The sequence below is a fragment of the Euleptes europaea genome, chromosome 14 (assembly GCF_029931775.1).
Source record: "Euleptes europaea isolate rEulEur1 chromosome 14, rEulEur1.hap1, whole genome shotgun sequence".
Lineage (NCBI taxonomy): Eukaryota > Metazoa > Chordata > Lepidosauria > Squamata > Sphaerodactylidae > Euleptes > Euleptes europaea.
In genome coordinates, this window is record NC_079325.1 from 12684938 (window position 1) to 12712378 (window position 27441).

Genomic DNA, 27441 nt, shown 5'->3' on the forward strand with positions numbered 1-27441 from the left:
GTTTTACTCACTGTGTTTCACAAGTCCATGATAATTACAGATCAATGTAGTCCAAAGAGGTCACACACATTCACATCCTAACAAGAGAGCTTGAAAACTCTCTGGAAAGCTATTTATGTGGCCAGGTTTTTTTCTTGCTTCTCAGCTTTTCACCCAAATTCATCGCATCTTTGTCATAAAAAAATTACATGATTTGTGTGGCACTTTTCAAGTATACAAAGTCCTTCACAGTACTTATCTCAGTTATTTCCCAGACTGGGATTTTAGAAATCCCCTACCAAGCAGAATAGACAACACTGGAACCAATGGACCAGTGGTCTGACTCATACATTCCATATTTAGCTCATATTTTTATGCCATGCATTGTTATGTTCCATAATTCTCCTGAACACAGCAGTACAAGGAAGTTGGACCATTAAGTGATAATAACACATACAAGGACCCGTAGCAAGATGGCCAGCTGTGCAAAGATTTGAGTTTGGGCTTGCTTGTTCAAACCCAGCACCAAATCCAATGTGGAACAGTGTCTCCAAGTGTGGACAAGAGAGCTAGGATTCCCAGTGCCTGCACAAAAGAAGGTAGTGATTGTCAGAGCTCTGAAGCACCTTGCACTAAGTATTCCTCAACACAGGTCGACCGGCATATATCCATTATGGTTTAAATTCCATTTCAGACAGATTACATTCAACATTTGTGAGAAACCTCTAGGAGCATTCAGGCATTAATTCTGGGAGTAGAAAAGAGGAAGGCTCATCACTTAGTAAGCCATACCTAGCTGAATCGGAAAGTAGGGATTGATTCCCATCAATGGATCGTCCCTTCAACAATTTGCAGCTGCGGACTCACAGCTGTACGCGTCAACTGCCACCATTGAAAAAGAATGGGTTGGAGCTCTTCGAAAAGTTCTTTGTGCGCAAGGGGGTGGAGTGATTTTTGCCAGTTTCCCCTTCATGCTACTCCTCTTGGGGGTGGCGGGGGGGGGGTCTGGCTTGCAAGAGCTGCATTTCAGGGGGTATTTTGAACTGCAGTGGAAGATGAGAGGCTGTGAAATCTCACTTCTCGGCACAAAATATACACGGTCCATCCCAATGTGTCTGAAGGGTTTGGTGAGGTTTTTAATTAATTATACAAAATGCATTTTCATGCCACCATATTGTGCATACACAGGTTTTTTCACTAGCTTTCAAGCCAGAAACAAGCAAATAAAGCCCCCCCCCATCTCAATGATTTGATCCTTTTGTGATCAAAGAATTCAAAGAAGGAATATGGTTTCGACTGCTTCAGTCTCCGTGCAGATCATCTTTCATTTAATCATTTAATTATGAAATGAACAGGTTGTTGAGACATTAAAATATCATTTTCAGAACTGCCCTGATAAATTACTGATATAGTACACCAATAAATGACCTCATCTAATCTTTACATCTAAATAGTTTTCCTTAAAGTAGACACAACCTACTTTCTTACAGGTGTTCAAGCACAGGTGATAGAGAGGTTTATAAGAAAACAGGGCCCTTTCCCTAACTCGTTCCCCATCTTTTCTCCACTTGGAGGACTAAAACTTTTTTGAGCATGGGGAAACTGTCCCCCCTGCCAATTCTTGCTACTGGACTCGAATCTAACTGTATTTCTTGAGCTTCACTTGTGAAGTCATGTGTCTGAAGTGGAAAAGGGAGGTGATCCCTGATTTAAAAAACCAGGGAGACTTAAATGAAGCTCACTGTAAATAATTAGCAAGATACTTCTCATTTTCATAGACTTCGGTCAAGCCTAGAGACATCTAGAAGAAGAAGAAGAGTCTCAAAGCGGCCTACAATCGCCTTCCTCTCCCCACAACAGACAACTTGTGAGGTAGTTGGGGCTGAGAGAGTTCTCAGAGAACTGTGACTGGCCCAAGGTCACCTAGCTGGTTTCATGTGGAGGAGTGAGGAATCAAACCCAGTTCTCCAGATTAGAGTCCGCAGCTCCTAACCTCTACCCCACACTGGCTGTGATGCACTTTGGACCTAATCTTAGTGTGTAACTGTGCATCAGCCACAAATTCCATTCAGGTTCTCCAGACTCATAAACTGAACTGATCACCATCTTGGTAGCAGTTTCTATTTTGGTGCTGCTTCACATAATGTTATTATCCCAGGAGTCACTGATGCAAGAGGAGGAATCAAGCAAGGCAATGCAGTCAAATGGACTGGATTTTGATTGCCATACAATGAGGCAAGTTGTGATTTGGTGAAGGGCCATTTGGGTGACCTTGGGTGAGACACAGTTCTCTGGGAACTCTCTCAGCCCACACAGAGGCAGGCAAAGGCCAACCAACCTCTGAACGTCTCTTGCCTTGGAAACCCTATGGGGATCACCATAATTGTCAAGCTGTGACTTGACGGCACTTTCCACCACCAATAAATTGATACCGCATGCGCTGTTTCACTTTTCTCTCTCTCTTCAGAACCAATCTGAGCCAAAAGGAAAGAGATCCATTCCGCAAACGTTCCCCTCCTTTTGGGCTCTTCCACACCACTTTACAAAAGGGTATGAAAACTTTACAAAGGTGTAGGCGTCAGGAGCAGAGGGAATGTGTTTGCCAAGCCTACCGAGTTAACCAAAATCAACACCTCTGCACTAATATCAAGGATAAGGAAAGTAGTGCAGGAATTTTAGGCTATAATTACTACAACACAAATGAGTGAAACATCAAAGTGTAATCAATGCATACAATAGTGGAAAGGGACAAACATTGAACTGCATGAATTGAATGGAACTGATGAAGAATGAAACGATCGTCTTCCTTTCATAATAGTCTTTTACACATCTGCTGAGGTCTTGTGACCAACTATTGGAATCTTCTTGGATCTATGTACCCTTATGGACTATTGAAAAAAACACATTTATACATACCTTTGTGGATTATTGAAATACCATTGTATATAGTTGTATGTTTGTCCCTTTCCACTATTGTATGCATTGATTACACTTTGATGTTTCACTCATTTGTGTTGTAGTAATTATAGCCTAAAATTCCTGCACTACTTTCCTAAGCCTACCGAGTTGACACCCCTCCACCTCAGTCTATTGTTCAAGATTGATCTGGGCCAGACTATGGTTGACATTCAAGTGGACCAGCCCTTTAATTTACTAGGAAAGTTCTTAGCAAGTTCCTGTCTTTGCAAGCTACTGGATATAGGGTTGTAAATTCCAGGTTGGGAAATCCCTAGAGATTCAGGGGTGGGGGTGAAGCCTAGAGTGGATGGAGTTTGGCAAGGGCAGAGTTCTTATGGGGAGATGATACCTTACATACACTCTACCCTCCAATGCTGCCATTTCCTCCAGGAAGCTGATGTGTATAGTCTGGAGATCAGTTGTAATCCTGGAAGTACTCTAGGCCCTGCCTAGAGATCACCTGAGCTTAGCTTAGGGGTACAGACAGATGTAAGATTCAGAACATTGATGTAAGATTCAGAACATTGGGGGCAATGTGAAATACATCTTTTCTCTCCTGGGGCAAGTTCTGAAGAACCAGTTCTGCGAGTTTCCAGTGTATGGACTAAGGAGAAGCATCTAGGGAAGGTCACAATTGGCTTGTACTTATGACATTGCCACAAAGGTCACAGACCCCACAGCAGTATCACACTTTGTGATTTTTTAATTTGGTATGGGGAAGGATGCGTCTTTTTTTAAACAAAAAAGGTAACAAACCACCTAAGATATAAAGGAAGAAGCGAAATTGACAACTAAGCCATTGTTCATCTTGCTTGAGTCTATACTGCAAGGAAAGAACATTCTGCGAGCGCTTTTAAAATTGTACAACAGTTGATTAAGGAGTTGTGGCGCAGCGAAACAGTGGGCGAAAATGCAGGGTCACTTTAGCCTCCTTTATTCCCTGTTGCAGTCAGAATTCAGCCAGGATCAAACGCACGTTTGACAAAACGCATGTGTTCGATCCTGGCTGAATCCTGGCTGAAACAGGGAATAAAGGAGGCTAAAGCGACCATGCGTTTTTGCCCTGTAACTAGGATCACATCCCACAGCTTGCATTTACTATCTTATGAGATGGTACTGACACAGCAGAAATATTATTTTATTAGAAATCTTTTTGTGTTTGGGAATTAAGATCTTTAAACCTAAGCAGAGTTGGGGGCTGCCTACTCCCATATGAACCATATGAACCTACGTGACCACTCCAGTAGTTTTTGGAGGCCCTGTTTCATGATCCCACCATCTGAAGCTAAATGGGTGGCAACTCGAGAAAGGTCTTTCTCAACAGTGATGCTGAAACTTTGGAACTCCCTTCCCAAAGAGACTTGCCTGTCTCCCTCTATTGTTGTCTTCCACCAGCGGGTGGAAGACTTTTTGCTTTGTTTTGCTTGGCATTCAATCACTAATTATTAGTGGTCCTCCTCCCTGCTTGTGTTGTTCTGTGTGTTTATACGCTTTTATTGAATCATTGAATTATTCTAGGTGAGAAGGCGGCATGGTATAGCTCGATCTCATCAGATCTCGGAAGCTAAGAAGGGTCGGTACTTGGAAGACTCTACAGAGGAAGGCAATGGCAAACCACCTCTGCTTCTCACATGCCTTAAAAGGCCCTTGCTGGAGTCACCAAAGGTTGGCTGCAACTTGATGCCACTTTACACACACATTTTATAATTTTATATACAGTTATATTTTAAGTGCTGTTTTATTATCTTGATGTTTTAATGTTTGCCCCTTTAGGAACCTTACTTGGGTGGAAAGGTGACATGAAAATGTTTTAAACAAATAATAAACAAATGCTGTTCTAAATCCATAGACTTCAATAGACTTAGAGGGGTGTAACTTTGCTTAGGATTGCTGTGTAAATGATGTAAACAGTTACAGTATCTAGTATTTTGCATGGCTGTACACATCTATGTACATTTTATTTTTTGACAAGTGTTACTGTGTATCTCTGTGACATGCTGTTTATACATTTATAAATACTGGTTATTATTAACAGCAATCTTATCACTCTTCACTCTTACCAAGGTCTATAGAGTTAAGTGGGATTTACTTCAGGAAACATGCACAACATTTGTCTGCGTATTTAATACTGGACAGGTAATTTTTTAAAAACCCGCATATTAGATGATTCTGTGACCCAGAGCTCTCAACACCTTTTTATAAGCTTATGAATGATTCATTCATGCTGTTTTCCTTTCCTTACAATTGTCCTAACCGCAATATCTCTTGTTGTTTTTTACAACGTAAAGGAAGAAACTATGTTATGCACCTCCCACACAGTGGCCTGTATCCAACCACACAGTTAAGAAAACTGAAGTGCCCTTAAATTGTCTTATGAGGAGGTAAGAAATTACACAGATTCCTCCTTCCCCACCGCAGCCCACTTAGAAATTGAAATTGTGTGTGTGTGGGGGGGGGAGTGTCATCAGACATTCAGTAGGGGGACTGTACTGCAGAAGGAGAGGGGAGTTAGCAAAAAATGACACCCCCTTCTTAAGAACTCTTAGGTGCATGTAGATTTTCTTAATTTAGGGTTGCCAGGTCCCTTTTCGCCACCGGTGGGAGGTTTTGTAGGTGGAGCCTGAGTAGGGCAGGGTTTGGGGAGGGGAGGGACCTTAATGCCATTGAGTTCAATTGCCAAAGCGGCCATTTTCTTCAGGGGAACTGATCTCTCTCGGCTGGAGATCAGTTATAATAGCAGGGGATCTCCAGCTAGTACCTGGAGGTTGGCAACCCTAATGCCATCGGTTCGTTGCTAATAAACCATTTTGTATTCTTCTCCCGATTCCATTTCACAGATAACCTGTAATCCTCATAGCTGATGGCTTCTTAGCGTTTCTGAAAGTAGGTGGAAATATGGACAACTGGGTTAATGAAACTAACAAAGAAGATTTAAAATCTTGGTAGAAACAGAGGAGGGGTTTCTAGGATGGAAGGAGTTGCAAAACATTCCTCTGTCTCTGGGTAGCATCTATTCGGGGGTTTTGGATTTAAGACAAGTACATACTTACTAAGATGCTAAATTTAGCCTCACAAGACCTGGAACTGGAATGCAAAACAGGACGGGACTCCCAAGATGGGAGCAAACAGCCTAATGCACTGTGTTTAGTACCAGAAGGGCTTATGGGAAAATCAGAAAGTGTGACCACAGAGCTGCTATGCAAAATGGCAGCTCTGTATTTCATTCACCACTCTGCCCCCTGTGAACTAGAGATACTCAACGCCTGATATGATGTCATCATCACACTGTGGGTTTCCACCACCCCACAAGTGGCAGCCACTGATGCCAAGATAGGGTTGCCAGGTCCCTCTTCACCACCAGCGGGAGATTTTTTTTGGGGGGGAGCCTGAGGAGGGCAGGGTTTGGGGAGGGGAGGGACTTCAATGCCATAGAGTCCAATTGCCAAAGTGGCCATTTGCTCCAGGGGAACTGATCTCTATTGGCTGGAGATCAGTTGTAATAGCGGGAGATCTCCAGCTACTACCGGGAGGTTGGCGATCCTATGCTGAGAACAGAAGGGAAAAGTCAGCCCTTATCTGAAAATGCAAAGATGTTGTGGCAGAGAAAGGAGAAGCTGGTACAGGAACACTGTTTTTGGCGGCAGCCCCATATCTTCCTTAAAAATCTTTGTGCTTTTCTTCTTTGCATCAGAATGTATACAATAAATATACAATAAATAAATAGGAACATATTAAAAACAACTTTTTTAAAAACAACATTATGAAATATGCCTGTCAATAAGTAATCCACTGGTAAGTAAAGATTATTTACCATTTACTAAACATTTTATTATGTGTGTGTTGACTGTAAGAACCCATTTTAGTGAAATTAATTAAAATTAAAAACAAAAACAAATAAGTAATCCACTGGTGTTGTTCCAGAGAGATCACTGTATCGTTCCACCTAAGTTCCAATTTTAAAAATGTGAAATGCCCTCTGATTTTTGTTCCAAGCAAATAGTCTTTGCAGAATTTGTGCAGGGAACTGCGTTTCTGGCCAGCAATCCAACAGCAATTCGACACGTGACTGGCAAGATACCACCTTCCCAGACTCAGGTGTAAATTAGCCCACTAAAAGGTATTACCTGCAATATTGTGCTTATTTGACATAACTGGATTAATACAGCTGTTACTTTTCAGATAATAAGCTATGGGCGGAAGGGTATCTCCTATTCCTCCAGACTTTGATACTCGCTCTATCCAATCCCTTTCCCACCGCTCCATGCCGTCCCCCAGGAATGCCGTAACAGTATCCCTTCAATTAAAAGGAGGAAAGGATCCGGCTAAATATTTCCCAGCAGAAATGGTTTCCACCCAGATTTTGAAGTGCGTCCCAGATCAAATTTAAAACGGAGCTAGATATTCCACGCTGGGACTCTTTCGTCCTTGTCCAGCACGGAATTCCTTGTGGTGTTTTGGGGGTCACCGATATGACAACTGGACAGTTTTACAATATCATAAATCAGTTTCCTCTCCTTGTTTTCCACGGGGCTGACAAGCCCGATTGAGGCTCGGGAGTATCAAAGCTCTCAATTCTATTGTATAACCGAATAACCTCTCATAAGCTTCTACATTTTCAAAGGCTGTTGCAGTTCAGTCTAGGAAGCATTAGTTGTTGTGGTCCCTGGACAAAAAGGACACTGATAAGAGGATGCTTCTTCCCTTTTCCCTTTTCAAAAGATAACATACGACATAACTAATAAATTAGGCCACCCTTACCAATTTATGCATGTCAATTTATTTCCCTGCCTCGAAACCCCATTTTTAGTGTGTCATTTTTCAAATTAATAATCAAAAGTTAACATTTTGAATTTTCACTTCAGATACCAAGATCCAAGGCCCTGCTAATAGGCTGCCCGACAGACTGATGCATTTATGGACCCCAATTTGTAGGGTTGCCAGCTCCAGGTTGGGAAATACCTGGAGATTTGGGGGGTGGAGCCTGGAGAAGGTGGGATTTGGGGAGGGAAGGGACTTCAATGGGCTATAATACCACAGAGTTCACCTTCCAGGTGAACTGATCTCTATCGCTTGGAGATCAGTTGTAATCCCAGGAGATCTCCAGCCACCACCTGGAGTTTGGCAACCCTACCTATTTGCATCACAGTGGCAAAAAGGCTAAGCTGTGAGCCAGGAGGTCCCAAATTCTAATCTCATCTCTGTTATGAAGTCACAAGGTGAGCTTATCTCCTTAAAATGCCATCTATAATATGGTCATGCTCACAGGGTGACTGCTTATGTTAGTGGCGCACCAGAGGACTTTGTGCTGTGTTATGATTCCCAAAAAATTGAACACAAAGGTGCTAGTAGTCACACTGCCTGACTAGGCTTCCCCGATGACATATGGTTTTGAGTTTCAGAGCAAGGTTTGGATGCAGAGTGTGGGAACGAGCATAGAGATATAGGAGTTTGATTCGAGAAATCTGTCCATCTCGATCTTATCTGTCTGCTAGGTGGGGTCAGCCTGGCAGCAAAAAAAAAAGATATGGTGGGTGGAGATCTCTGTGATTGGCTGTGCATGTGAAAAATTGGCAGTAGTTATGCATTATTGATGCTATGTCTATGGGTGTAGTACTGCTGATTAGGCTATTGTTAGAATGACTTGCAATTTATTTATTTAGTCTTTTATGCATGACTGTTTCACTCATTGTCACCCCTCCAATAACTTCGGGTCTTTGTGTTGATCATGCATTCCGTTTCTGACCAACAGGAGTCACCTCGCTCTCCCCCTGCCTTTCCTACATTTTCAAATTCGAGATAAAACAGGTCTCTGAAAACACGGGCAAAACGCAGAGAAACACAGGAGGAGAGCGAGGTGACCTCTGACGGTGGGAAACGGTGTGCATAATCAACACAGAGACCCAAATTCGTCGGAGGGGTGACGGTGAATGAAACAACCATGCATAAAAGATCTTTCTTTCTTTCTTTCTTTCTTTCTTTCTTTCTTTCTTTCTTTCTTTCTTTCTTTCTTTGTGGTTCAAGGCAGTTTATAATAACAGTTAAAAACATTTTCAGTTAAAAACAAATACAAAATAGCCAACCCAAAATTTCTCCCCCACCCCCACAAAAAAAGATGCATGCCGTTCAAGCCCCTTCTAAGACACTGGCAAACAGGCAGGCCTTTTAGCACCTCCTTAAGATCACCAAGGAGGGCCCCCCTCACCTCTTCAGGGAATCCATTTCACACAGCTGGAGCCACAATGAAAAAGGCCCAGGCTCTGATCGATGTCAGATGATGGGGTAGCCAATGGATGGCTGCCTGACTACCATAGTTGATGGACAGGGGCATATGAAAGGAGACCGACAACATATGTAAAGCACCTAAGCGCTATATAAATGCTAAATATTATTATTAATCACAGTGGTGTTAGCAGTAATGTGGAAACAAGACGTAATCCCTGAAACAGAAAGATGGAAAGAGAAAATGGCTGAATATGCGGAGATGGCAAAGCTCTCCCATCTGATAAATAGAAGACCTATGGGAGAACGCCAGGAAAAATGGAAGCTTTACTTTGACTATGCTCAACTGAATGTTTAACTGTTCAGAGTGGAATACATTGAACTGGAATATTAATTCTGATACAGTAGGTAATATTATGCAGGGCAGAGCCTAGTGGCAAATCAATAGAAACTGGAATTAGCAATGAATAATTTGATGATTATGTATGCTAGCTCAAGTTTTCAATACAAGTAAGCAATGATATATTATACTAAATAGTAAGAAGTAGTTAAGAACTTTGGCTCTTAATAATACCAGCTGTTTTTTCTCATGAGAGTAATTAACTGATATGCAGCTAATATTTGACATCCTTTGGAAGGTTCAATACACTGGATGAATGGATAGTATGCATGTTATAATTCTTTTTTCTTCAATAAAAACTTATTTTAAAAAACATGACTTCAGAGATGACATCACAGATGGAAATGGATTTCAAAAGTAGACTCAGATATATATAGAAAATATGATTGAGATCAAAAAGTAAGGGTCGCAAAGAGACTTATTAAGCAATTGTAAAATTACAAGTGGATGACCTCCTAAAAGTATTTTCATAAAATGAGCCTTCTGCCAAGAAGACTGAATCTGACAAACCAGCAGCTGGATCCTATACCTATTCACCTGCAAATAAGTCCCCAATGACATCAGTACAACATGCCCCTGAAGAATTATGGCTCAGTGGGTTTGATCCAGAGAAACACACATGCAACAGAACGTACGTAGGATTTCATGGGGTAAGGGGAGCTACACATTTATATAAGGATCTTGGAATAGGTAACATAGGGTTGTCAACCTCCAGGTACTAGCTGGAGATCTTCTGCTATTACAACTGATCTCCAGCCGATAGAGATCAGCTCACCTGGAGAAAATGGCCGCTTTGGCAATTGGACTCTATGGCATTGAAGTCCCTCCCCTCCCCAAATCCTGCCCTCTTCAGGCTCCACCCCAAAAACCTCCCACCAGTGGCGAAGAGGGACCTGGCAACCCTAAGGTAACTGTTGTAACTGTTTGCAGATGATAGAAAAAGAAGATACGTTTACATTTGCTGTTGTGTTGTATGGATTGTGGAGACAACCGCAGCTGAGAGGTAACAAGGAATCCTTCTGTCTTGGCCTGAGCTAGCACTCAGAGAAAGAAAATAGAATCCTCTAGAGGCTTAGCACAGAATATATACAAGATAATTTCTACCCTCATTGCATATGGATCTATGCACAGTTAAATCTCATGCTTGATTACATGCATTGAGGGCTGATCCCTGGTTTGGCCCCTGTTTTCTTCCCATGTGTAATATGTAGATCTGTGAGGTTGCAACGTTTCTTCTGCTCGTTCAAAACTAAATCACAAAGGCAATTAAACGTATGTTATTTCATTGATTTTAAATTACAAATGTATCCCTATATGTTAGAGTCAATCAGTTTTACTTGGATTCTCCACCAGAAACGTCTTCATTTCAGTAACATTAATGTTTAGTAGAATCATCCTATGCCTTAATATATCCTTTGCAAGCAGCAGCAGACTAAGGAGGAGGAGGAGAAGGAGGAGAGTTGGTTTTTATATGTCGACTTTATTGTTTAAGGAGAATTAAACCAGCTTACAATCACCTTCCCTTCCTCTCCCTGCAACAGCTCAAGGTCACCCAGCAGGCTTAATGTGTTGGAGTGGGGAAACCAACCCAGTTCACCAAATTAGCGTCCGCCACTCATGTGTAGGAGTGGGGAATCAAACACGGTTCTCCTGATTAGAGTCCACCACTCTTAACCACTACACCATGCTGACTGGAAGTGAAAAATAGCCCTGGAACTAGTTAAGCTGAGTTCCCCCGTGGTGCTACAAGCCAGCGATGCAAGGGTCCCTCGATTCAGTCCACTTCTGGGTGCAAGAATGACTTAAGCCATTGGTGTAAACAGAGAGTTTCAGGGTCTTAAAGTTCTATGCGCACAAAAGCTTGCCATTCTTTTTGAGGCCAAGGTATCAATGGAGGAAAACTCCCATAGTAGATAAGAACTTAAGAGGAGCCTAGCTGGACCAAAGTCTGGTATCTTGATTCTAACAGTGGCCAGCCAGATGCCTCTTGGAAATTTGGAACAGGGGCATGAAGTCAACAGCCCTCCCATTCCATCCCTGCATGGGAGTGAAGATAAACACATTTGATACATCTGATTCTTTGGCACCCAAACAGTTCCAATCTTTGTGTAAGAAGATACGGTTGGCAGAAAATCCTGTGACTTTCCCCCCCAACTGACACAGTTGAAAGAATGGCTGCTGGCCACATCCACAATTGCTTAGTTCACACATTACAATTGTCATGTGAACATGCACTTGTGAAGTCAATCCACTGAAATCAGAGGAAAATGCTGGTATGTTTTAGAACCCAATCAGGTGCACATAAGTTTGCGAACTGCACAGAAATCTAATTCCGGCAGACATTTCAATAACTGGACAGAATATGACCACTTTAATGCACTTTTGGGGATACTTTGGGGGTACTTCTTTCTTTCTTGTCCTTTTGATTCCCGAAGCCTGATCCTTTTGAAAATTCTGAAGACATATTCTCGTGTTTTGTTGTGTAATCCTCAGGGCTAGGAACTTGACTGTTGAACTGTGGCAGTAAAACTAGTGTGGAAATGCTTTGGAGTTTGTGACAACATGGAAGATGTGAAATGAAGTTCAGAGACTCGGCACTCTGAACGGACTATGCCTTTTAACATTTCTACTCTTTCATAAAGGGACGGTGTTAGATTGCTGTGCAGTTTAGGTATAAGTCCATAGACGTCTTATCTCGATCCAGCTGCAACGGGATCTCTGAGACTATTAGAAAGGTCCATCTGACCCTAGTACTAAGACTCCCAAGATGAAACAAAAAGATGGTCGCCACTCGGGCCAACACAAATACAAGGAGGTTTTAGTCCCCGACGCAAGAAAGAGCTGTCTTAACTGCACAGCTGCGAAGATGAAGTGATTAATTATGAAGATTATTATTTCAAGCGCTTTCGAAGCGGCCTCTGCTGTCATATCTGGGCAAACTTTGCACAGTTTCAATTAAGGGTGGTCACGCTCGGGCAGAGTTATGGCGAGCCTTCTTCCCCTGTCGCATAGCTTCCAGTGACCAGGGGCGGGGAGGGGGGAGATCAAAGGAGGTAATTTAAGTTCTAGAAGTGAGGAAAGCAAGCTGACTTTTTTTTTCTGCTGTTGTTAAATATGGAGGCTTTTTCACATTTAATTTTATGCCACGCTAAATTCTGGCACAGCCGCTGTGAATTTCTCAGCGCCTCCTTAGGAGCATAGGATCATTGGGGGATTCAGCTCTAATTACAAAAGGGCCTTGTTAATTTCCGCTCTCTTTATAGATCAGTCTCACATCAAGGTACAAGCAAGGATCAAGGTTTAATTGTAAAGCTTACACTTGCGGGAAAACTTTTCTCTTGAAATGGCCCTGTGAGGCACCTACCTCACAGGGTGTCTGTTGTGGGGAGGGGAAGGGAAGGTGATTGTAAGCTAGTTTGATTCTCCCTTAAGTGGCAGAGAAAGTCGGCATATAAAAACCAACTCTTCTTCTTCTACAAGGCTACATAGCCCAGTTGCACCTTTGACCTGGAACTCTTGCCCGAAAACCCATGTCCTCTCCCTCCTTCAATTACCTCTTCTGAGTCCACCCTAGAATCTGGGACTAAGTTCTCCAGAAGAAAACCATGCCTCAGATATGTCAAGTGAAGGCAGGTTAGTATTTTTCAGGCGTTTGGTATCTATTTGCTTGTCTTTATGGCTGGTGCTTTACCAATCACACTTTCACCATCCCATTATATTATTCTTATTTTCAAAATCTGTATCCTGCCTTTCTGCCCTTACAAGGGACACCAAAGCCACGAACAATTTAAAACAGGGGTGTCAAACATAAGGACTGGGGGCTGGATCCGGCCCCTTGAAAGCTCTTATCTGGCCCGCGAGCCAGCCGAGGCAGCCACCCTCCCCTGACTCTCGATCTGGGCTGGTGAGCCATGGCATGGCCCGGCCTGACCAAGTGACATTTATGTCGTACACAGCCCTCGTAACTATTGAGTTTGACACCCCTGATTTAAAACATACATGATAATATCACATTATAAGGCCATTAAAATCAACAACCCTCCCAAACGTACACCATTAAAACAACTGGAAAACATTATAGGAATGTAGTTAAATTTATGGCAGGGTATGAGCTTTTGTGAGCCACAGCTCACTTCTTTAGGGTATCTGAAGAAGTGAGTTGTGGCTCACGAAAGCTCATACCCTGCCAGAAATTTTGTTAGTCTCTAGGTTGCTACTGGACTCCTACTCTTTTCTACTGCTAGTGACAGACTAACACGGCTATCCATGGTGATCTATCTTTATGATATTAGTAAGGCTTATTATATCTTATATCAAGGAAAGATGTAATGCTATATATGGACACCAACCTAATTCTCCTTCCTTGTATCTCCTATTCCTTCTCCTATTTATTATGATTGTACCATGTTTTTCTTGTTTATATATTGTTTTGAAACCTTCCGATACATACTTTAAAAAAAAATCTGCCCTTTTGCAAAGCCCTCATTTAAGTGCAATGAAGTTTTAAGAAACAGTAACTATTTCTCACATTAACACTTCACCACCCTTCCATGCCTGTCTAATTTCTCTGCATGGTTGAACTTTAGATCCCAGTGGCAAATCCACAGTTTTCCGTTTCATAGATAGCTCTAAGAATTAAATTCTACCAGCTGTCAATCTGCAGCCAATTCGGCCAGAGCAACCTAGGGAGAAGAATAACTGAGGTTACTAGAACAACTTCTGAGGAACACTGATTTATTGTTTTTTAAGGACCAACAGAATTAGGGCTTGAGCAAACAGAACGTATAAGTGTAATAGCACCATCCATGAGCCGTGAGTGAATCATCTCATTTCACTACAAAATGACCCCACACTTGCAAAACTAATGTGGGTAAGATGATAATGAAAGAACTTTGTGGAATTTGACACAGCTCATTAAAATATTCCTTTTTATTTAAAGGGCCCATCCACCCACTCCCCGAAAAATTTTATTTTATTTTATTACACTTTTACCCTGCACTCCCCAGCCCAAAGGCCCAAAATGATAGTATAAGGACTGCATTTCTATTGCCCCTCTGTGGATCATCTTTTGCATTGCTCATACAGAATAAGTGGGTGGGTGGGTGGGAGCAGGTTAGACAGAGTTAAATCAGATTGTTGCCATTAATCCCCTTTGAATCTTCTTCTCTACATGGAATAAGTGTTCCACACAGAATAGAAAGAGGACAAAGAACAAACGCCTACTCTATAGCAGTGCAATCCAAAATGGTGACACCCTTCTAAATCCACTGCAGGCAATAGGCTTAGAAAGGTGTAACTCTGCTCCAAACTGCATTGTAAGGGAGCATTTCTCTTTGTACGTTGTAAGGAAGATTTTGCTGGGAGGTTTGGGGCTTCTGCTTGGAAATGAAATCAATACACTCCAGAAAGGTTTCTTTTAATGGGCCTCAGTTTTGATGTGCACGTGCCTTGCCCTTTCTGGCCCCTATGAGTTGACCAGAACCTTAGCAAAATCAAAGAAAGCAAATCTTGCAGAGAGGAAGAGGCACAGATGTATTTCCAGTAAAGCCAAAACCGGATTTAATGGTGCCCCTTAATAAGACAATGAAATCTTTTCCCCCCCAAAGAAATGTAGTAGGAATCTAAAAATATTGGGACTTTTAATGCAAATTAATTGCCATTTTTCTGGACATTTGCACAAGTATATATTAGTTTTGCAGATTGTTTCCCCTTAATTAAATTGTAAAAATAAATAAAAACATTGGCCTACGAGAACCTGCAATGACAGGATCTGAAATGGCAACATGGCTTTCTGTTGAATTGTCTCCTTTTAACTATTTATAAAAATGACCCGTGGACAGGAAATTCAGTTGTCCCAAGCAGTAAAATGTCCGCTTTATAAAACTGGGACAAAAGTCGCAAAGGTTTCACTAAATCAAATCAATTAAGAGTTTTGCTACTAATTTCTACAGGAAGGCTGAATTTAGAAGCTGGGAACTGCCAGGCGAGGGGTGGGGGTGGGGAGCTCAGGAGAATGCCAGGCATGGCCTATCTACTCAATCATCCAACCCAACAACTAAAACAGTTCATCTTCACTTTACGGTTGGTGACTTTGGCCAGTATCCCATTGTTTGTGATGTGTTTTTTGATCTCTTTATTTTTAGTTTATTTTATAATAACAACAACAAAATAAAAATACGACAGTAGGTTAAACATCGTACAGTCAATACTGGGTTCCAATATTATCCATCAGTACTTTTTACAGAAATTGTACCATTTGTTGTATTCCCTTAGCAGAACTTAATAAATGCAAATCATACGATAGTTTCATGGGCATCGTTTACTTCGTGATGCCCCCTTTTCCACATTTTCTAGAAAAGACAGCCATCTATTTAAAGAGTTTGTAGAGTAAGGTAAGTAATTTATTACTTTGAGTTGTGAAGATACCTTATCTAAAATTAAAAGGTTCCACAGAGTGTGATACATTGGTGCCTATTCAAGAAACGGAGCTCAGCTGAGCAACTGTGATATCATCGATACCATAAAAGCAAACAACCTGAAATTAGTACCAAACCCACATTAACACAATGCTCCTTCATTGTCCTCTGAGACAGCGATAAATCATGCATGCAGATCACCCATCAGAATCATAAAATGGCTATAAATGCAATTTAAAAATAGAATGAATAAAAGGTCTCGAAGGGATAGACCATTCTCCTTAACCGAGGTAACATTTAATCTACAGCCCGTCCTGACTGTGGGACGAGAATAACACCTGATACCGGGTGAAGAATCCATGGACAATGGGTTGTGGTTGTTGTTTTACAATTTACTACCACCTTTGTTTTACTTCAGTAGAAATCCTAGATAATACCCAACAAAACAGATGTGGCAGTAGCTACATTTGCAGACTGTGTTGTGTAACATTTTGAACGGGAATCTCATTTATAAACCAAAAGCTCCCTGTGGGTATCAACCAACCAAGTTAATAACTTCTAAAGACACATATATCTCACCCACTGGACTCCCCAGCCCTTAATTCTGATCATGTCATAACATTTTAACAAAACATTTTTTAATTTAATCAGAATTGGAGCTATATCTATATCAGTACATATGTATACACTCACACACACATTTCTACATATGATATTTTAGTGCATCAAAAACGGACTGGAAGATTTTTCAGTCATCTCAAATTCTCTGCCCTGCAGAGTTCACAGATCCTGACCTGCCAGGATATTTCTCAACAGTGAATCACAACTGCCCTTGAAGCGTCATCCTAAAAGTACATTCATATGCAACCAAACACAATGGAGATCCCAGTCCTGAGCTTCACTGCTTTCATAGAATACTCAGTTTATATCCAAGAAGCGTTCATTCACGGACCCTAACTCCTGCATTCATGAATGGAAGGATCTAAAGATGCAAACCCCTTGACACCTTGAAGGGATCTCAGGGGATCTTCTTTCCTAACAAGGAAATAGGTTACAGTTCTCTCGGGTTCTATGAAAGCCTGAGGGGCACTTTATTATTGTAGGTCTTTCTTCCAATGATGATGTCCAAGAGGCATGGTTGGGGTTATCCCATTTTATCTTTAGAGCAACGATGTAAGAGAATGAGTTCCTCAAGATCAACAAGTGAGCTCAGTGGGAATTTCGGACTGGGTTTCCTAAAGCAAGTGCAACATTCCAGGACACTACACCAAACTAAGAATCCACTAGAATGGGAAGAACCTGAATTTCTGGAACCAAGGTTAAAAACTGTCTGTCCATCCTGTGCCAGATAATTCCTGTCATGGACCTTATTCCATACCACACCAACATACACATCACAAGAATGGGAAGAGATCATTCTCCAGTTTTTAGGATCAGGAAAGAAAAATGTTTAGTAGAAAAGGCTTAGAAGATGACCCTGAGAAGGCAAAGCCACGATACTCCTCACTAAACTCCTTGGTTTGACCTTCTTCACCAGCTTTTCCCAGCTGAGAATTACCTCCGCAGAGGAAAGTCCACTGCACTCAGGGCTAAACCCTCCACATATATGCACACACGCCATTTGATCAGACCATTTGACTCCATGATAATTTCTACCCTCTATTTACAATCCTCGGCGCAGAACAGAATCAACTCCCATGTTGTTGTCCAGCAAATGTATGTGTGTGGGAAGAATTTCCACCACTCATCTTAGGGACCCCAAAAGGGAGATGGATCAATAAGAATCTCTGAACACCTCCTTTCCTAAGCGTGGGTTGTGTCTTTTCCCACTTGCAAAGGTCTTATTCCCAAAATGCTTGTTTTGTTTCTATTGCGAGTCAGGAAGGAAGCGAGAGACAGGCTGGGGAGAAATGACACTTGCTTCTCTTGGGATACCCACTCAGCCGAAGCGTCAAACACTTCTTTGTGAAACTTACTCAGGAGCTGATTTTTTTTTCCTCCAGAGGGATATCTAGTGCTAACTGGCAAACGTTACTGGACTGATTTATTACAACCAATTATTTGCTTAAAGTGCTAAGAAACGAAGGCAGCCAGAAATATGCAATTGCTCTACGACCATGGTCAGCAGCCATTTTTACAGGAAGGCCATTTTTGAGGAAGAGGCTCTTTGGATTGTAAAGCAGGTCCCCTTGCCGACCTTGGAGTCAGTGCACCTTCCGTTGCATCTGGGATGACAGGGACTTGAGAAGGGGGCTTAAGGGCACTTTCCCCAGGTCTGGATTCAGCCCTGGGGGCCCCAGCTACTGATCCCTAATCTCTTCCCTGACGTGGGGAAGGGCCATAGCTCAGTGGCAGAGCATCTGCTTGGCATGCCGAAGGTCCCAGGTTCAATTCCTGGCATCTCCAGTTAAAGGGACTAGGCAAGTAGGTGGTGTGAAAGACCTCTGCCTGAGACCCTGGAGATCCATTGCCAGTAGGAGTACACAATGCAGACTTTGACAGACCAAGGGTCTGATTCAGAATAAGGTGGCTTCATGCGTTCATGTGATCTCTACAAATCTGGCATCATCCATCCCTTGGAGAGGCCAAACTTCTGTTTTTCACACTTGGAAACCCGAATCACAGAACAGATCGGTTTCTGTAGCCCCAAAGGGGAAAGCTTTGAGTTCTGGGGAATATCGACCTCCGAGAACTTCGTGGGTGGGAAGAGAGAGACACGCACAACTTCGCTCCAAGTCCAGCCTCCGTCTGGGGGCGGCCGGGGAAGGGAGAGATCGCCCCCCCTCCTGCTCCCCGAAGCTCTTACCGGTACAGGAGTGGAGCGGTTTGGGCCGGACGACGAGGGACGGGCAGACGGAGTAGAGGGAGAGCTTCTCGAAGTAATCGCACGTCTCCCTGGACAGGATCTCGTCGATCATGAAAGTCTTGTAGCGCCGCCTGGCTGCTTTGAGCTGCCCGGGGGAAGGCAGCCTGCGCTCGGCTTGGCAGTGCATGGCTGCAGCGGGCGGAGGGGCGCCGAGGGAGGAAGGGAGGAAGGAAGGAAGGGGTGGAGGCGGCGGGTGGGGGGCGGCTTGGGCACCCCGCAGAGGGGCGGCTGGAGGGGGAGCGGGTCGGGAGCAAGGCTGGACGGCGCGGGAGAGGCGAGCCGGGGGAGACGGGCCAGGGGAAAGCCAGGGACCCCCAGGGGAACGCCAGGGACCCCCCCCCCCCGCCGGACTCCGGGCCCTCCTGCCCGTGTGCGCGGCGCTGCGCTCCGGCTCAGCTCAGCCGCCCGTGGGCGCGGCGCCCGGCCCTTTTGAGGACGCGGCGCCTGTCAATCACGCGCTCCTCCTGCCCGCGCCCATCGTCGACGGCGGGCCCGCGCAGCCAGCCAGCCAGCCCCAGCGCTATTTGCAGCCGCTGGGGCGCGGGTTGGCTTCCTCCCCTCCGCGCCTGGAAGCCGGCCAGGGGCTGGGGCTGTGCTGCCCAGTGGCACTCCAACGAATCTCTTCCCCGCCTCCTGCCTGTCCCCCCTCCCTCCCTCCCTCCCTCCTTCCCGGGCTTCAGCCCCGAAGCGTCGAGGCTCCGGCAAAGCTGCTCCATCAGCAAGTTCTGGAGAACTTCGGGAGTCTGTCTAGACGGGGAGGGGGCCGGGAGCGGCGGGGGGGGGGGTTCCTAGAACTCGTGTTAGGAAGTCGTCCGAAAGAATTCTCCGAAAGAGAAGCGGGTGTCTCCCCAGGAAGGAAACGAGGAACCGGAGACGTGGCTCTGTCTAGTCAGGGGGCAGCAACGATCCCAAAAAGTGCCGGGGCTTGCGATCAGCCCCTCTCTAGGACAGCCGAGCTTCCCCCCCTAAAGGACAACCGTCTAGGAGAGCGTTTCGTTCCGAAAGGAGCGCTTCCTTCATCCCAGTTCTCATCCGAAAGAGCCATCATTGCGGCCGCGGCCCAGCCAAAGAGAAGCGCCGTTGAGCGCCTCTCGGTCCGCTTCCTAAGTATGTCTCCTCTGGAGTAAGCCCCACCGGGTGCATTCCTAAAACGCAGTGTCGGCCCTATACGCCTACGTAGCTCTCTCCTGCTGGTTTCCTGCTGAAATCTAGGGGATTTCGCTGCAGTCTTTAGCACCCTGGTGTGAAAGAAAGAAAGAAAGAAAGTCCCAGTGAACTCTGCCGCGCTTCCTTCTGAGTAGACCCTGGTAGGACCGGGATGTTAACTTTCGCGTCTATGGACTGGTACATTAACCAACAGCCAGATCTTGGCGGAATATCTTTCCACGGAAGTCAACTCCGCTTTCAGTGGGGTTTAGGTGTTGGTACCGATTGCAGTCCCCAAAGAGAACTGCCCTCTGCCCTGATTTTTAAGGGGGTGAACAGATCCAAAGCCCCCCCCTCCCCCAAATCAGCCGTGGGATATAGAATTTGAACCCAAACCCGTCTCTTCAAATCGCATTTCAACCTGGCAGCTAGATGACAGCGCATCGTCTGAACGAGCAGAGCGCCGATTCGGGCGAGAGGAATGCCCAGTTGCACCAAACCAACCGCGCTTACTCTCCCTAGCCTTCCGAGAAGGCGCGCAAACGAGCGCAATCCCAGACAGAGTTATGCCTTTCTAAATCCATCGAAGTCAATGGGGCTAAAAGGGTGTATCTGTTCGGGACTGCGCCATACAGGTTGCAAAACTGCAATTCATTCGACTCTGTAACTGCGGCCAAAGGCCGTCAAATTTCCTCCTTGGAGCGCTTCGGCGGAATTATTTTCTAAAAGGCTTTTAATAACTTCCCGGGTTTCTTTCTTCCTCCGGGGCCCTGCTTTAGCCTTTGGGATCGTTTTAAGAAAGAGCGCGTTTCTTTACACACCCAGTAGCACTGGCCATTTATGCATGAGAGGTTTTGCCTTAGGGTTTGCCACTCTCTAGGTGCACATTTTCACCATTCGCATTCTCCAAACTCTGCACGGGGGCTTATTTTTGAGTTTTAAGAATTTGGGTGGGGGAAATGTGCATCTAGAGAGCAGCAAATTCAAGGCAAAACCTCCCAGGCATAATAGGCCTTTTAAAAAAAACTCGCAGACGGCTTGGGGGGGGGGGGCTTTCTTCCAAGTAACCTCTGCAGATCATATAGCCTTGTGTGTGTTTTAAATATTGTCCGCAGCTACAGAGATTCTCCGGGCTGCCGCTTTATTGTAGGGTTTTTAAGGCCTTGGGAACCGCACCTTGTCCTGCCCCGACTCTTAACCTTAATTGCTTATGTAATGGATTTATTCTCCCCCTCCCCAATAAAAAGAATCACTGAGAAGAACGCTTTTAGTGGGCGAAATTCTTTCCCCTCCTGCTCGCAGGTATCACACGCACTGAGGCTGGGATGTTACTTTCTCCCTCCGATTTCTGCATTGCCAATAGCGGCCCCGCCCGATCTCTGGCTAATTCCGAAACGATCTCTAACCTCCGTTTCTGCTGCATGATGCCGATAGAGATTGAATTGGCTGTGCAAATCGAAACAATATTCGTTAAACGCATCCTGTGCACAGTTTTTGTTTAAAGTCCTTGTCCACCTTTCCTTGGGAGAGAGAGACTGAAGCGCCTTCGTCACATTTAATTTCTAGGTCTCTGACAAATTATCCTTCGTTCATTCGCTTTCTTTTCTCCTCGATTTACCACTGCAATCCTATGCAGAGTAACTCCAGTCTAACCGCACTGAAACTACTGCTGAAACTACTGCTGAAAGTTAAAAGAGAAAGTGCCAAAGCAGGACTGCAGCTGAACATCAAGAAAACAAAAGTAATGACTACAGGAGAATTACACAACTTTAAGGTTGACAATGAGGAAATTGAAATTGTTCAAGACTTTCTATTCCTTGGCTCCACCATCAACCAAAAGGGAGACTGCAGCGAAGAAATTAGAAGGAGGTTGAGACTGGGAAGGGCAGCCATGAAGGAGCTAGAAAAGATTTTGAAGTGTAAGGATGTGACTCTGGCCACCAAGACTAGATTAATTCATGCCATCATATACCCTATTACTATGTATGGGTGTGAAAGCTGGACAATGAAGAAAGCTGATAGGAAGAAAATAGATTCCTTTGAAATGTGGTGTTGGAGGAGAGTGTTACAGATTCCGTGGACTGCCCAAAAAACAAATCAGTGAGTTATAGATCAAATCAAGCCTGAACTGACCCTAGAAGCTAAAATGACTAAACTGAGGCTGTCGTATTTTGGTCATGTCATGAGACGACAAGAGTCACTGGAAAAGACCGTCATGATAGGAAAAGTTGAGGGCAGCAGGAAAAGAGGAAGACCCAACAAGAGATGGATTGACTCAATAAAGGAAGCCACAGCCTTCAGTTTGCAAGATCTGAGCAAGGCTGTCAAAGATAGGACATTTTGGAGGACTTTCATTCTTAGGGTCGCCATGAGTCGGAAGCGACTTGACGGCACTTACACACACACACACACACACACATCCGCATTGAAATGAATGGGCTTAGACTGGAGTAACTCTCGGATCGTACTGTTACGGTCCTAAATCCTTTGCACGTTGACGTAGGAGTAAGCCCCCTACAATATTGTCAGGGGGCTTGCTCCCAAAAATCACACGCGAGAGATCAGGAGCAGCCCGGTCCTATCTCTGTTTACTCGGAAGTAAATTCTGCTGTTTTCGGTGAGGCATACTCCCGGGTAAGTGTGCCAATCTGTCAGCCTTTAAGGAGTCCTTTTTGGAACCAACAGGTTTAGGGCGCAGTTGACTTGAGCCGGCTCCGACGGGAGTCATTGTGCCTAGGACTGGGTCGGAACCGCATGCTACCTCGCTGGGATTTGTAGCCTTCCTTGGGAAGTTCCCAAGCAGAAGCAGAGGTCGCTAGAAAAAACACGGAGCTCTCGAGACGCAGCAAGTCAATGAAATAAGATAACTTAATTAAGCAGATGCATTAATTAAATAAGGACGTCAGTGTAGTACTGAATGAAACGATTATAATAAATCTCTCTCAAAGGACCGGGATTGCTAGCGTTAACCCCTCCCTTCCCCGGTGGTGAGCATACTGTAGTAAAAAAAAGAAGAAGAAAAGTTTCCGAAAAGGAGAGACAGAAATACTAAGTTGTGGTTTTAAAATATCCACATTGACTTTACATGGGAGGGTGGATTCAATAGCCATTTAATACTGGATTTACTTCGCTGGTGGTTTACAGGGGTTGGATCTTCACAGATTCTTATCTTATACAAACATCTCTGTTCATGACACATTTCCTAATTCCATAAAACCTTTTCCAGTTCAGCCAGTAGTTCTCATAAACGCGTGAAGCTTTCTTACTCTCTTTCTCCCTTCCTTATCTGGGATCCCCCCATCCACACATAGAAAAACAACCATGGGGGGAAAGAGCAATCAAGTCTAAAATACTCAAACTCTGCTGGTTTTTAGTTGTTGTTTCTTCCAATGCAAAACCATTCTGATTTTTAATTATTTTCCCCAGCTTTTAAAAATACACAGTAGTAACACGAGACAGCCTCTCTACCGAAAATAATGTCGAAAGGGAGTCAGAAAATTATATGTACTATACTAAACATGAGCTGACAAAAAGCATCTTTAAAAGCATTACATTTAAACGGGATTTACTCCCGAATAAATGCACACGGGATTGTAACCTTCCATGCAGAATAAGTCTCACTGGTTTCAAATAAACTTTATGGCGTAACCTTTTTCTGAATTCACCTCCACCACCTTGGTATCCCGGAAAATATGTTACATTCCTTAATATTTTAAAAACTACAATTTCATTGTGATGATGCTATCAAATATCACGCGAAAGGCTAGTATAATGCATACAAAACTTGTAATAAAGTCCAGTTTGAAATCGTCTTAGAAACTGCTTCTCATCTTCACTTGGGAGAAAGTAGTGTTGAACTGAAGCAAGACTGACTTCTGAGTAGACGCGTTTAGCCTGGCCAAACTGACCTGTTTGCTGGGAGGGAAGTTCTGAGGAAAGCGTGTTTATATACTGTATTTATTTACATTATTTATCACCAGCCTTTCTCGCTGAGACTCAAGGCGGATTACACAGTGTGAGAGTCAAAAATGATTCCCTTCTTATTCCCTTTTTTCTTTCTGTATCCCATATATAAAAATAAACAACATATTTAATTAACAATGATTAATAGGATGGGACATCCAATAAACAGTGCAATGGGGCTTGGATTGCAGAAAGCTGAAACCAAGCAGAAAGCTGGAAGAGCCTACCCATTAACATAACAGGTTAAACGATGCAGAAATTACATAGTAGGATTCTATTTTGGGCAACAGACAGTAGGTACTATACATAATAGTATAGTCCACAGCCCCTGTCGATTACCAAAGCATCTTCCTGAACTATTTCATTACAGTACAACCTATTACCTGTAAGGATCGGAGAACAAACTCGCAAAATTCTCCTATCCTAGAGCTTCCCCGTTAAAATTCTTGTCCTTGTTTCTTTGATTGTTTCCTGTAAATACCTCTTTTTTAAAAAAAGAAAAGAGAGCCAGCGAATGAATATAAGTTAAAATTCACCCGAGTAAAATACGCATCCGATTCTGTGATTTATTTCCTTTGCAAACAAGCAATTTTTAAACCAGATTTATTAAACCAGATTTGTGGTTGCAGCCAGCAGCCCAGTTTAAGTACAAAGTGCTGACTGCGGCTCTATCTCTTATCAAGGAACTCCTTCCAGCTGGGAAACCGCGGCGAAGACTAATTAAAGTTCGTATGGGAATGTTAATGAGAAGTGAATGATCTAAATCAGGTTCACATTAAAAACAAATCAAGAAACAAATATAGGCGTCGGTCCTCAATGCACGGGGAACGGGGTCGTTTTCCGCTGGGGTATCTTAAATATTCTGCAGCGCGGGTCCCCATCAGGCCGGAAGAGAGTGCGCAAGAGAACTTCCCTGCAAATCGTTCCCTGGGACTTTCCCGCCTGATCCAACGCCAGAGGGAGAGATTTTGCTGACTTTGGCGGAGTCTGATGGAGTCCAAGGAGGTGAAATGCCCAAGAAATGACATGCATTTTCTTGAATGTGGGGGTGGGAATCAAATATCAAACAATTGCTCCAAGCGTTATGGCCACTTCTGCGCCAAGTTTCCTTTAAAAAGCAATAACATTCGTATTGAAAAAAGAAGGGGTGGAAGAGAGACCCAGGATAGTCAGATCTCGGAATACTAGTATTTGGATGGGAGACCACCACGAAAATCTATAGGGCCGCTATGCAGAGGCAGCCAATGGAAAACCACCTTTAAACGTCTCTTGCCTAGAAAACCCTATAGGATCGCCATAAATCGACTGCGACTTGACGGCGCTTTGCACCACCAGGATCGCATCTGCGTGGGCTAACTGATAAAGATGGCAGTTTTTGCTCCGATCTCCTAAGGATTTTGATGCTTGGATCTGTCGTTGTTTTGCCACAGCACTGGAGTTGGGAGCTTCCGCATGAAACTGACAAACCTCAATTGCCGGCTTGTCAATTGCCTCGGAAGCCAAATTCCAGAGGAAGGATTCCAGAGGAGGAATCTCCCTTCTCGCAAAACCCAAAACAGAATCCAGTGGCGATGAATGTCAGACTGGATTGAGTCTTTCTAACAGAGTGGTTCCTCAGGGGAACAGGCTTCCTCGGGAGGTGGTAAGCTCTCCTTCCCTGGAGGTTTTTAAGCAGAGGTTAGATGGCCATCTGTCAGCAATGCTGATTCTATGACCTTAGGCAGATCACGAGAGGGAGGGCATCTTGGCCATCTTCTGGGCATGGAGCAGGGGTCACTGGGGAGGGTGGGGGGGTAGTTGTGAATTTCCTGCATTGTGCAGGGGGTTGGACTAGATTACCCTGGTGGGCCCTTCCAACTCTATGATTCTTTCTTTCTTTTGCTACTGTCTGGAAGTACTATATATTACTCTTCCTACACACTTGACACTGAGAGACACTGTCCTTCAGTGTTACTCCTCTGAAGATGCCTGCCACAGCTGCTGGCGAAATGTCAGGAAAGAAAATACCAAGACCACGGTCACACAGCCCGGATAACCTACAAGAACCTTCCTTCCTTTCTTTCTGCGGTTCAGTGTTACAGCATCTGCTTTGCATCCAGAAGGTGCCAGGTTCAATCTCTGACATCTCCAATTAAAGGATCTGGCAATAGGTGATGTGAAAGACACTATCTGAGACTCTGGAGAACAGCTGCCAACCAGAGTACACAATGATGTGAATAGGAAAGATAAGAAGAAGACTTGGTTTTTGTATGCCGACTTTCTCTACCACAAGGCAGAATCAAACCGGGTTACAATCACCTTCCCTTCCCCTTCCCACAGCAGACACCCTGTGAGGTAGGTGGGGCTTAGAGAGCTCTAAGAGAGCTGTGACTAGCCCAAGATCACTCAGCTGGCTTCATGTGGAGGAGTGGGGAATTATCATACCTGGTTCTCCAAATCAGAGTCCACTGCTCTTAACCACTAAGAGTCCACTGCTCTTAATCTCCTTCCCAGTTCCACTGTACCCCTCTTCCCTCCCCTCTCCCCAGCTTTCCTCTCACAGTCTGAGGCCTGCACACAACATTTTCTCCTGGCGCTTGGAAGGATTTGGTGTATTAGCTGTGGGATGTACAAAAAACAAAGGACAAGAGAGCCAGCATCGTTTAGTGGTTAAGAGCATACATACATTTATTGTTATGGTCATTGGCCAGCACAAAACAACAGAGCAGTGCAAGTACCCATACAACACCAGTAAAAACAACAATAAAAAGGGGAAACAAAAATACAGCACGACAACCAAAAACAAACTGATCAAACACACCACCAACATGATAGGGTACCAGATTAACATTGTATATTATATATTGTGCATGGCTTCACCCTTCACTCATCATCTGATATGTCACTAATAGTATAACCCTTTTTGTTTTGATCATTCCTTTTAATAATGGCCTTCCAGCAAAACTTAGCTACATCATAAGAAATAGCATGGTTTTTATCTTCAAGCAGAAATTGGATAATTAAACTTTCTTCCATTATAGGTTGATGCAAATAACCATATTGTTGTAGCCAGGGCTCTATTATAGATCTTCTAAATTCCTCATAGAGTTCACAATATAATAGAATATGTGACAAGGACTCCTCTGCTCTTGCTGTACACGTGCATTTTCTCATCTCTCTAGGTTGATTTAGAAATCTACCCAGAAGAACAGCTGAAGGGATTGCATCAAAATGAGTGGTTAAGAGCAGTGGTTTAGAGCGGTGAACTCTGATCTGGAGAACTGGGTTTGATTTCCCATTCCTCCACATGAGCGACGGAGGCTAATCTGGTGAACTGGATTTGTTTCCCCGCTCCTCCACATGAAGCCAGCTGGGTGACCTTGGGCTAGTCACACTCTCTCAGCCCCACCTACCTCACAGGGTGTCTGTTGTGGGGAGGGGAAGGGAAGGTGATTGAAAGCCAGTTTGTTTCTTCTTTAAGTGGTAGAGAAAGTCGGCATATCAAAATCAACTCT

At 43.9% G+C, this 27441-nt stretch overlaps 1 protein-coding gene across 1 annotated transcript in view; it reads right to left on the reverse strand.

Moving 5' to 3' along the window:
- Nucleotides 1-18968, reverse strand: part of BARX2 (BARX homeobox 2) — a 52576-nt gene extending 33608 nt beyond the window's left edge. The window contains exon 1 of the mRNA XM_056860722.1: nucleotides 18779-18968. Coding sequence (XP_056716700.1) covers nucleotides 18779-18965 — 187 coding nt within the window. The 5' untranslated portion in view covers nucleotides 18966-18968. The remainder of the gene's footprint in view (nucleotides 1-18778) is intronic.
- Between the last annotated feature and the right edge of the window lie 8473 nt (nucleotides 18969-27441).